We start from the raw sequence: 12,136 nt of genomic DNA on the forward strand, positions 1-12,136 counted from the left end.
GGCTGTACGTTTTTTTTTTTCTTTCTTCGCTAATTCCCGAAATGGATTGATGCCCAACGGAGGTCGTGCATGGCGCGCTCGATCCAGATTTCAGTCACGCATCTGGAATTGATTGGCTCGCTCTCTTTAAGGAGACAGTGGTTGCACAAGTGCCGATAAGGAATTGGCCCTATCGGTTCGTCCACAGCGGCCGCTCAGCTCGTGTCGCAGAAGCCGCACGTGACAATAATAAAACAGCAGCCGCAACCTAATGCGAGATTTGTGCCCTGCGATCGTACACGATACGCGTGTATGCGAAGGTTCGCTTGAGCGTAACTTAAGCGGCTGAGAAAAAAAAAAAACTATTTCGTCGTCGCCGGCCAGATAGCCAGAGCGATTGGTGTAACAGGACTTGTTACAAGACATTAGCAACTTATACGCACTGCAACTTGCTTTCCTGTACCGTCTAGCCACGCTGGGCAATCTTTGTGACGCCCAATCAAAAGAGTGAAATCTCTTTGCCTTTACCCGCAAGCCCAGCCCCTTCTTCTGCGCATGACACCATTCAATCTATTCAAATCCTCATTACAGACCGGATTACTCTATTATGCGGCCCGCAACCTTCCTGAACGCAGCTGGCAAAACGCTTACTTACGAGTGCTGGCTTGCATGTTCTCGTTCTCTTCGCAACCTCCTCGTCTTACTTCGTTGCATTGAGTTGTTTAGTCAGAAGGGCGTGGATACTCTGGTCACTCACGCGCCGTGTTCATAATGACCGCGATCGCCAACTACAACGCGAGAGTAGGAAGGGCTCGTTACGCATTCATCACCGAACGAAGTATACCAGAAAGAGAGAGAGAGAGAAATGCGCCGTTTTACCTTCAGGTCATGTCCGTGTGCTTGGAGGGGGGGGGGGGGTGGTGAGGGGGGAATCTCGGCAGCTTCTAGACGTACCGAACTGAGAAAAGGTTTGGCTGGTACAAAAAATTAACGGACGCAGATGCATTCTGCGAGTCGTCGGACAGCAGCAGCGCCTGCATAGAATCCGAAACAAAGGACCGCGCTCTCTGCACGTGCGTGGCGTGCGTTGCAGTCGCGCGGAGAAGGGGAGAGAAGCATCCAGTATATATATAGGAACCCTGAAGCCAGGCCCTTTTTTCGCAGATAGGCAGTCGGCGTTCTTTTGAGCGCCTCGCTGCCTCTCCATTCGTGCGCCATCGTCATCGTGGGGACTCGCGAGCCCGAGGGACCGAGATGAGCGCCACGCGGCTTATCGCGCCCGTTGTAGCCTCGCGATGCCAGGATCTCATTCGTCCGAGGCAAGTGTGCAAAAGGCCGCCGCGCGTCGTGTCGGCTCTTCCCTTGACCTAGAAGCTCCCGCGCGCTCCTCTGCCGTCGCCGTTTTGTCGGCAGATGCTGGTCAAAGCGGGCGCGATGCGCGCGTGGTTTCACGGCCGGCTCCGGTGGGGTGCATTGTACGCGCGCGATAGCAGGGACAAGCAGAACGGCCCGCCTCCCGCAGCTGCTCGAGGGGAGATAAGGGGAGAAAGAATAGGGGCAATTCCACGCCGATCGTGATCCCGGTATAAGCAATTATGTCGTTTGACCGTCTCCTACGGTTCGGGGCAATGACTGAATAAAGCAGGTGCGGCTGTATTTGACTAGTTATTCCAGCGCCGATCTGTCAGCATTTGCTGGTCTATCTTCGCGCGCTGGTGTAAACGAGTTTGCCACCGTATACGTTTCCGGAAGCTGTGCGTGTCGAGATACGTTCAGCGTTCTCTAAGCGATTTGTGTTTCTTTAGAATAAGCTCGCGCGACCAAGTGTTAGACACGTGCAGGGACACGTATATTTATTGTTAGCGGAACGATAAAAATGCCCTCCGTGCTGATGACTGGAAAGTGCAAAGCCGGACCACCTACTCGTTCATTCGACGTCCCTGCATATGACATTGTAGGCTGTAGGCAGTGCAAGAACGACTCGGATTCTATGCAAGGCTTCAACTAAAGTGTAACTAACTGCGCGCGCGTGGATATTTAATGTATGCGTCCTTACGCGGAAGCCATTGCTGGGTGAAAGACAATGGTCCTGGCGCATGTTTAGTCGAAAACACGTGCTCCCCCCCCCCCCATCCCCCTTTCCGTACCGACATAATCTTTTCACTGCCGCTCGTTACAACAACAGTGCACATCGTACGAGCTGCAACCACCGATAGGGCTTTGTTGCATGCTGTGTGAACGGAAAAGAGATGCGTCGGGGGTCCGGCACGGGCCGGGCCGTGCTCAACGCCGGGGCGTATAGCAGACGCAATGAGCGCATTAAAACCCACGCGGGAAGCGGATGGTGTCTGCGTGCACTCCCATGAATACGATCTCGAGCGTGACTGCGCGAAGCGGAACCTGCAGGCCGCGATCCTTTCGCGGGCGTGTTCCCGCTGATCGCTGGCCCGTTTGCTTTTGAACTGGTTCCGGAGATTAATGAATTCCCGGCGGTCGAGCTTCGGCGCATGCGGCCGATGAAACTGCCCATAAGGCATTAAGAACTCAACGCGGCCAATTACGCTCGGGTTGGCTCTTTCTCCATCTTCATCAGCCGACGTGCGAACGGAGGCGTTGGTTTGAGAACTAGGTGTCGATTCGAAAACGATGCCACTTCAAAAGCGGCGGGGGGCTGGTGGACCTTAGGTGAGAGGGAATTATTCGCGGCTTCGCGCTCTTTGCCGAGTGACTTTCTCCTCTCCGCATGTGAGCCAAGTGGGCTTTCATTGTGGTGACGCTCGCCGCACGCCTTCTTAGGCGATGGACTGCTTGTTCTGCGCATGCGCGTAGCACGGACCTCGCGCGCGTATCATACGCGCGCACGCGAGCTCTCGTCATTTCGGGCGCGTATACTAAATGTGTACGTGTCGAACTCCGCCGGTAGCTGACGGTGGCGCCGACTGCTCCTCATCTTAAGATGCAGACAGGCATCTTTATTGAGTTATGCAGGTGAGAAGGACGCGTGATAATTGCACCGATAGCCTTTGTGGCTATAGTGGTTGGTCCAATGAAGATAGGTTACAGGTAATATATGCGTATTGCCCATTGAGCTTTGCCCACTCATATGACTACCTATGCACATGATGCATTCTTTTTTTCACTCATGAAAACAAACCATTCGCATATAAGTTGGATGTGAAAGAGCACCACACACTCGAGGTATTCTTACAATTATAAATTACATATTTTTATTGTGCATATATGAGAGAAAATCCTAAACCAGAACTAAATGTGGCTCATAAGCCAAATTTTTGAGCAAGCTAGTGCAATTTACATGACAGTCAACTGAAATTGGTGGAAGCCTTTATTTCAGTATGTTTTATTCCGCGTTTTACGGCCCACCAATTCAATGGCATTTCAACTTTTTAAAAAATTCTGGAGTTTTACGTGCCAAAACCACGATCTTATTATGAGGCACACTCCTTCACAGTATACGTTGTGACATCTAGTCAGATAAAATTTCCGTCTGATGCGTGCCTGGTGTTGCGATTAGGCAAATATGATATACCGATTGAGAAAGGAAAGTTACGATTTCTAATGGTGTGAACCAACGAATAAATTTTATAGTCACTTGTGAATACCAGCAAAATTATTCTAAGGCCATTTAGCAGGGCATCAGCTTCACTTCCATATGGTGAAAATGTAATTACTGGCACAGCGCGTCTTTCAAGTTTATGTACTAGCGCTAAGTACGTTTTGAAAGTTGGTCCCCGCGGATTTCGACGCCGTAAATGACTGAACTATCTTGGTAGGTCAGGGTTTTCATTAGAGTCCCACCAAACCTCTCAAATACGCGAGTTGAGCCCACTGCTGATTGCTGCGGTAAGCAGTGCTACCAGGGCCCGTATAAACGCGGCAGTGTGCAAAACGTTTTTCGTGACAGCAGCTAAGAGCTCTAAAGTTGTATCGCGGTGTCGATCCATCCCCCCTTTTCGGTGTCGTAGATTTTGTCAGGCCTTGTCTCGCCAACCGCCTCTTCCTGAGCTTCACTTTCACCATATGGCGAATTCAAATAAATCTTTGCCCAGCATCGGGCAAAGAACTCGTGCGGCAGTGTTTAGTTGGGATACGGACGCAGACTCGAGAGTGGCGTGTTATCGTTTTTTACCTTCCTTTTGTCCGTGTCTTGTGTTGCGCTGTTACGAACTTTACGATGAATCCTAATCAGCTGGCCCAATTCACCGTCTTGATCGAGAGCTGGTGTTGCCGTAAGTGCATGTACAATGCAGTGATGGTCACAGCAGGCAATATAGTACAGCGGACAAAGACGACATTGTGTGCATACGCCCACGTAACATATGTTTAACGCTACAGGGGGCTCGCAACGCGACTTTCAGCGCAGCAGTCATACTTGTCGTTCGTCTAACAAAAACGCCTCTTTGCTGCCTTGTATGTCGGGCAACGAAGTGTCTTCGCAATGTCGCCGTCATCTTTGCTGTATGCAGTTGGGGGACTTTGCTTGGGATTGCAGCATTGCTGCACCAAGTTAAAAGCGTTAGAGTGGTAGCGGTGCGGCGGGATGGCTGTTAAATGCTGTCGCATCAAATGAGTTCAAAGTTCGATGAAACCTGATACCTTTCTTAGCCTTTACTTACTCTCGACGTACAGAAACATGCACCCCCCCCCCCCCCCTGACCGCCACTTTGCAAGGTATTGTACGGTGGCTTGAGTTGCACATCGTACGTGGCAGGCTACGCTCGGAACTCTAGCGAGGTTGACACTTCTCGGCGCCTGGCCTTTCTATTAACGAAGTTCATTTTGCTGACGGCCCCCTGCAAGGATAGCTGTTGAAAATGTCCCCCGACGAGAGTCAGCTCCCGGCATCCATCCGTGCACGTGTATGGCCCGCGGCGATGGCGCCCTGCTGCTGCTTTCTACGCCGACCACCAAAGCCAGGTGGCAACCAATGACCAAATTGGCCATCGGGAGACGGCGCAAGCTTGGCCTACAAAGCGGAGGGAGTATCGCCTATTAGTCCCGGCCACGCTCGGAGACACCGCCAGAAGCAAAAAGGACGTTTCACTGGAAATCGTTGCCCTAAAAGAGTGCAATGCGACTTTCGGGCATGCGAACAAGTGTCTCCCTTGTCCGGCATGTTCCGGCGCATTATGGGAGAGGTTCCGTCGTGCCGCGCGCCCTGCGGCGCGGCTTTCTTCGCTTTCGCGAAGGGAGCGCCTCTGCGGGGGAGGAAAGGCAGCATCTTTTTCATCTTTATTCGTCCGCTGTCCGCGACCCGAGTAGTGTGGCTGGTGCGAGCGCGACATGGCCACCGAACGCACCGACAGCGCTGCAGCGTGGTGCAGTTGCGAAGACGCCATGTCCTCATCATCCAACTGGTACAGGTAAGCGGGACACCCGGTCGTTCTGTCTCGATTCTGGTCGCCTGCCTCGTGTGCTGGCGGCCTCGGCTTTTCCGGGCCTCGATTCGAAGAAGTGGCATTCGGGGCTCGCTCGCGGTTCTTTTTCGTTAGGTCTTTGCGCGCTCATGTGCTGAGTATGTATACGGTACGTCTGGCCGCTTTTTTGGCCGGCGTGCGCGCTTACCCGTGGGATCCAAAAGAGTCGGCGCCTCTGCTCGGCCTGTCGTTAACTGCCAAGAGGGCCAGCCGTGCTGCGCCCGGATAATCCGATCATGCCGAGCGACGCCGCCGCGTCTTATCAGAACCGGAAGGTTATTCGGATCCGCGCAGAGCTGGCGACATTGAGGCGTGGATCGTGTCCGATAAGCGTCTTTTCTTTTCTCTCTCGGACCTCCACGCAATTTTATCGACGAGCGATCCGCCCTAATGCATGTCAGAGCCGCCGAAAGGCGGCATTTGCGTTTATGTATACAACCGTGCTTGTTTGCCTCTGTAAATCTGGATTCGCGGCTTCAAGGCTCGCACGCACGCCGAGTCCTGCCCGGTGCATTCCGAAGCTTGCTCTTGCGCGGCTACCGTATCCTCCGGGTGTGTCTCCCGCAATATTTTGCCTGCGTACGTGCGGGCGCCCGATCGAACCACTCTTTGTATGCGACCTCTCGGACGACGACACGTGTTTCGACTGAAGTGCTTGAGCCTATTTTCGCTAGGCCTCGTCCTCGGCTGGGAGCTGCTTCGCGAGTGCCGACACAGAATACCCTCTCCCACCCGCCTGCCCGGTAAAAGAAAATAAATAGAACGATGACGCCAACCCCCTTTTATGGTCATAAATGTCCAAGCGGTTTGTGGTAAACGTGCTTCACGTTTCGTGGGGTCCTTTTATATTGTTCCCAAGCTTCGTAGCTTGCTAGAGACGCCAGCGGAGCAACTTCGCTCTGAACAGCCTGACGCGCTCGAATTTCCCCAGTGTGTCGCAATTCGTTCGAGTGTTCACCCGGGACTCGGGTAGTTGCGCAGCGTAGGCAGGTCAAGTGCACCTGGAAACAGGCACCTGGTGCTCGGGTAACCGTGATCAGGTGCCCCCAGGAGGGAGGGGGGGGGGGGCAGCGCACGTGTTGACCCCTGCTCCAAACTGGGGCAGATGGGGCATTAAATTTTTGGGAGAATCAACCCTGATTTGCTTCTGGCAAATTTCGCCGAATAGGGCTGTCGCGTCGGCAACGTAAAAAAAAAAGCTAGAAATAAAAATACTTAGTATATAAAAATTCTACATGATCATACAAAAGCATATATAATACCTATATTATCTTAAGTCGTTTTTGGATATGTTTTTTTTTTTCAGTCTGTTCTACTTGAATGGGGTCTAATGGGAAAAATGGTCTTGTAACAGCGTTCTTCGGTGCCCCTTCTTGCGTTTTCCCCATAACCTGCTGGTAGGCTGCCGTGCAAAGCTTTCAGGTCTCGTCCACAGACCGACTTCGAAATTTATATTGAGGAACAAACGCCACGTGGCCGCTATAAACGGATCCGCTCCTGAACGAGATCTCGGCCCGTGACTAAGAGAGATAAAGATCAGTCTTTTATATTTAAAGGAACAGAGAGGGGATAGCTCGTTCTGGCGAACAGGTTCTGAATGACACTTGGTTCTGAGACGGAACACAATTTCTGGATTTAGTAAGCGGGAAAAAGAATGAGCCTATGTGAAGGCATGATTATAAGGATAGTCAGGTTAACCGACACCCTTGTGCTCGTGGTTTCCCTGTCATGCGTCCTCAAGGAGCTCGTTATTACAGCTTTTCGCATCGCCAACGCAGGGCCTGATTGATTTATTTATTGATTGATTGATTGAACGGAGGCCGCTCCTTTGCCATCGAAAATTTAAACGCGCTCGCAGAGCGCCGTCGACTTATAAAGGGGCGCACTGCTTGCTTTAACGTGCATTGCATTTAACGCATAACGTGCAGTGCATTGAGTGCACGTTAAAAGAATTCAGATGGTCAAATCAATCCGGAGTCCTCCACTATACGGCGTGCCTCATAATCAGATCGTGGTCTTGGCACGTAAAAGCCAATGTTTTAATTTAAAAAAAAGAAATACATTTTATTAAAATATGTTCCATCGTTTTCCTGGCTTGCAGAAGCGGCAGATGGCACCTACATCATCAAACGTTTTCCTATACGATCTTGCCTTCCAGTGCCCATATCCTGCCTGGAAAAAAAAAAATAAAATCGCTTTCTTTAGGTGCCAAAAACAAAAAACACTTGAAAAAAAGGTGCGTTTTCTTTAGCCGTCCTGTACATTCATAATGTATACGCTTGGCTTGTATTATAGTTCTCCAGTAAATCCTTTCGGAATTTTACTTCTGGTTTCAAAGGCTACATTTAGATATTTCGTGGTGATACTTGACATCCGTATTGTTTCAATCCCTCCAGTGTTATTTTCTGTTATCATTATTATTATTATTATTATTATTATTATTATTATTATTATTATTATTATTATTATTATTCACGTAAACTTATATGAACACCACATAGAAACAGAAGCGAGCTAGCAGTTTTCTCCTGAAAAGGGACGTGGCTCCCCTTTTTCGCTTGAAAAGGAGAGGAAAAAGGGAAAGAGCAAAGATAAAGAAAAGAAGAAAAAAAAGAGGGGGGGGAAAGGCATCGCACGCAGAGTGCGAGCTCAGCAAGCACGAGCTTCGTGCCGCGGGTGAGAATTCTCGCGCATACATCGAGTATCCACACCGCAGCGATGACGCACCGAGACGGAACTCTTGCGCCCTTTGCTTCGCCGCTTAGCGCAACCGTTCTTCGTAGTCTATAGCTTCTCGTAGTCTATGCCTCTCAGACTGCTGACCGCCCCATGGCCGTTCGATGGATACGCAGGCCACCCGCCCGTGTCCTTGAATTGATTTGTTGCGCTGTCATGCGTGCCTAAAGCCAAGGGCTACGAAGACTCGTCTGCTTAGTTTCAAGGCTATAGAATTAGTGACTGGTCTGAGACGCACTACTCTATAGTTGCAAGTGCGAGACCCGGGTACCGCGGCGCCCTTGTACGTTCCCCGCACTAATTCACATCTATTATCACCCCAAAATGTCCTGCGGTTCATGACAGCATGCATTTCCTTTCGCATATTTTTTTTCTTTACTTCCTCCTTCGGCTTTCGAATGTATTTCTTGCGATCATTTATTCACGCAACCGAGGTATCGATATGGCCCGACTGCCGCACCATAATCGTGTGTATTTGATTATCCTACTGTACCACAACACCGGAGTTTTTTTGCATGAAATCGTGAGTCTAAAACGTCTGCCTTCTGTACAGAAATGTCGATCAAATTTCGCTGGTTGTTTCTGTTTGTCATTATGGGCCCTGGCAGACGACGCGTGTTCAGCTTGCCTAGTCGTGTGCAAAATGTCACATTTGCAGGTTTCTTTCCGTTCCTGGTGAGTAAATCGTGAATAGCAGTCGTGACAGTGCATAATCCTTGCGGGAGTCTTGTTTCTTATTCTACGCTGGCTATACGCTCGTCAGTGCTTTCCGAGGAACTTATTCGATGCTTTCCCTAGACTTCTTCTCATCTGTGGAAGCTTCGTCATCTAAGTGCCTCCGTGCGTCTGTTATGTGCAAAGCCACAAAAGGGCTGCTGCGTTACTTGAAGTGCGCCAGTAAAATCTTACCTGTGTGATGGATCGAGAACGCGGCGACTGTTCTACCGTCCGTGCCTGTTTGTGCACGTGTGCGTGTGTGCGCTTATTTTGTGAATCTTCTTGAGAGCCTCGCCGAAAACTTGAGGTGGTTTAGTGCCCAGCGCTCTTTACCAACTTACCATTACCAACTTATTAGAGAACTCCTACACAAACATAATCCAAAGTTGCCGTGTGTTCAAGAGACATCTAAACCGCACACAAACATTCTTCGTGAGTACACCATCTGCCGAAAGGACCGTGACGAGGCTAACACCTCGTGCGGCGGTGTAGCAATCCTTGCAGACAAGTCTGTAGCTTGTCGCCACGTAGCCTTACAGATACCCCTTGAGGCAGTGTCAGTTAGAGGGATTCTTTTCAGTAAGTCGGTAACTGTCTGTTCCATATATATACACCCAAACTATCGCCTCCAAAAAACAGATTTCTGTAACCTCATAAATCAGCTCCCAGAACCCTACATACTTGTGGGTGATTTTAACGCCCACAACGCATTATGGGGAGACGCGCGATGCAGCGCAAGAGGCCGACTCACTGAAAATTTCGTTCTTGCATCATCTGGTGCCTGCCTGTTTAATAAGAAGGAGCCAACCTATTACAGCATCCAACACAACTCATATTCATCGATAGACCTAGCAATAGGCTCTACTACTCTTCTACCTCATCTGGAATGGAATGTGATCAATTATCCTTTTGGAAGTGACCACTTCTCTACTTCTCTATAATTTTAAACTTAATAACGCAACAAGGTAACTCCCCGTGTTCCCATTTGGAAATTATCATCGGCTGACTGGAAGCATTTTAAAGAATCAACACATTTATCGCCCGATTTTATAAACAATATTAGTATAGATGATGTTGTCGCATATTTTACCGCTTTTATTATTGATGCTGCTGAAAAGTTTATTCCGCAAACGAATGGTGGTTCGCTTAAAAGACGTGTTCCCTGGTGGAATGAAAACTGTAGAGATGCGCGATAGAGGCAGAATAAGGTATGGGGCATATTGCGTAGGTCGCCGAATACAGAAAATCTAATTGAATTTAAACACATAAAATCGCAGGGAAGGCGGATACGACGTCAGGCGAATAGAGAAAGCTGGGTGAGGTTCCTTTCAGGTATAAGTTCTTACACACAGAAGGCGAAAGTTTGGAATGGCGTAAGGAGGCTAAAATGGCAGCAAATAAATGCGTTACCTCTGGTGAACGAACAAGGGAATACCTTAGAAGAGCAGGCAGACTCCCTAGGGAAGCACTTTGAGCGTGTGTCATGCTCAATCCACTGCTCACAATCCTTCATGAAGTACATACAAATAGAAGAATGTAAGGCATTTGAGCGTAAAACCCTACAAAACGCACCATATAACCGTTCTTTCAGTATTGCCGAACTGACAGCTGCCTTGATCGCATGCAAGAGCTCAGCGCCGGCACCTGATACAATAATGTACGACATGATTAAGAACGTACACACTGATATACATCTGACACTACTTGAACTATTCAATACTATTTGGGCTGCCGGATACCTCCCACCTGCATGAAAAAAGCGATTGTAGTCCCCGTTTTGAAACAAGGTAAAGATCCTTCGTCGGCGGCAAGCTACCTACAGCCCGATAGCTCTCATGAGTTGCTTTTGTGAGCTGTTTGAGAAAATGATTAACCGGCGACTGATACATTTCCTTGAAATGAACAAAATCCCAGTCAGTGTGGCTTCAGAAAGGGTTGGTCCACAACTGATCATCTCGTGCGCATTGAGGGAAATATCCGAGAGGCGTTTGTTCATAAACAGTTGTTCTTATCGGTATTCCTCGATATGGAGAAGGCGTACGACACAACGTGGCGTTACGGGATCTTGCGAGACTTGTCGGGAATGGGCATCCGTGGAATAATACTAGACATAATAGAAAGCTATTTGTCCAATCGTACCTTCCGCGTAAAAATCGGCAATGTATTGTCGCGTCAATATATACAAGAAACTGGTGTACCTCAGGGAGGTGTGCTCAGCTGCACACTCTTTATCGTTAAGATGAACACAATCCGCGCCTCATTACCACCAGTTATATTTTATTCCGCCTACGTAGATGCCATACACATAGGCTTGAAATCCTGTAACCTTACAGTGTGCAAGAGACAAGTACAGCAGGGCTTGATCAAGATATCTAAGCGGGCAGAGGAAAATGGGTTTAAAGTTAACCCCCCAAAAAGTTCATGTGTTCTTTTCACAAAAAAGAGAGGCATGGTTCCAGATCCAAATTTGGGACTGTGTGGAGTGGAAATTCTTGTGCACAAAGAACAGAAGTTTTTAGGCGTAATACTTGGTGCGAAACTGACTTTCATACCACACATAAGATATCTCAAGGCGAAATGCTTGAGAACAATGAACCTACTAAATATTTTATCATACACAACATGCGGCAGTGATCTAAAGTGTTTAATGAACCTCTACAGGAGCCTCATCCGATCACGACTGGATTACGGTGCCGTGGCATATCACTCTGCCACGCCAAGTGCGTTGATGATGCTAGATTCCGTACACCATCTAGGTATCCGCCTAGCCACTGCCGCCTTCAGAACAAGTCCTATTGAAAGCCTATACGTGGAATCAAATGAGTGGTCACTTAATCTGCAAAGAGCATACACAAGCTTCACATACTTTCTAAATGTTTACTGCAACCCCGAACACCCTTGTTATAATACAGTTAATGCTATCTCGTATGCTGTCTCACAATCGACCCTCTGTGAGACAGCCTTTCTCACTGCGTGTGAGGGAGCTGGGCGAAGAAATGGACGTCCCACTTCTCGAACATCGTCTATCGCCTCCAGCCAAGCAACTACCGCCTTGGGAGTGGCAGCTGATAGAACGCGATATATCTTTTTAAGAACTATAAAATATGCACCAGAGCTCGAAATTCGAATGCGTTTCCGTGAACTCCAATCGAAGTACTCTTGTTCTGAATTCTACACTGATGCATCCAGGTCGCATGCTGGCGTCTCTTACGTGGCTGTTGGTCCCTCTTTCTCTGAATCAGGTGTATTGAACCCCCATACAAGTATCT

The 12,136-nt window shown here is 49.0% G+C and overlaps 1 protein-coding gene across 4 annotated transcripts in view; it reads left to right on the plus strand.

Moving 5' to 3' along the window:
* The window catches only part of twz (BTB/POZ domain-containing protein twz), a 208,486-nt gene that overhangs the window by 130,591 nt on the left and 65,759 nt on the right, over positions 1–12,136 (plus strand). Inside the window, exon 1 of one of the 4 annotated variants that reach the window (XM_065425210.1) lies at positions 4,704–5,360. The exons of the other annotated variants lie outside the window; for them this stretch is intronic. Within the exon in view, the coding sequence (XP_065281282.1) occupies positions 5,281–5,360 (80 nt within the window). The 5' untranslated portion in view covers positions 4,704–5,280. Of the gene's footprint in view, positions 1–4,703; positions 5,361–12,136 lie in introns of those variants that run through there. 4 annotated transcript variants of the gene reach the window in all.

The sequence above is a fragment of the Dermacentor albipictus genome, chromosome 1 (assembly GCF_038994185.2).
Source record: "Dermacentor albipictus isolate Rhodes 1998 colony chromosome 1, USDA_Dalb.pri_finalv2, whole genome shotgun sequence".
NCBI lineage: Eukaryota > Metazoa > Arthropoda > Arachnida > Ixodida > Ixodidae > Dermacentor > Dermacentor albipictus.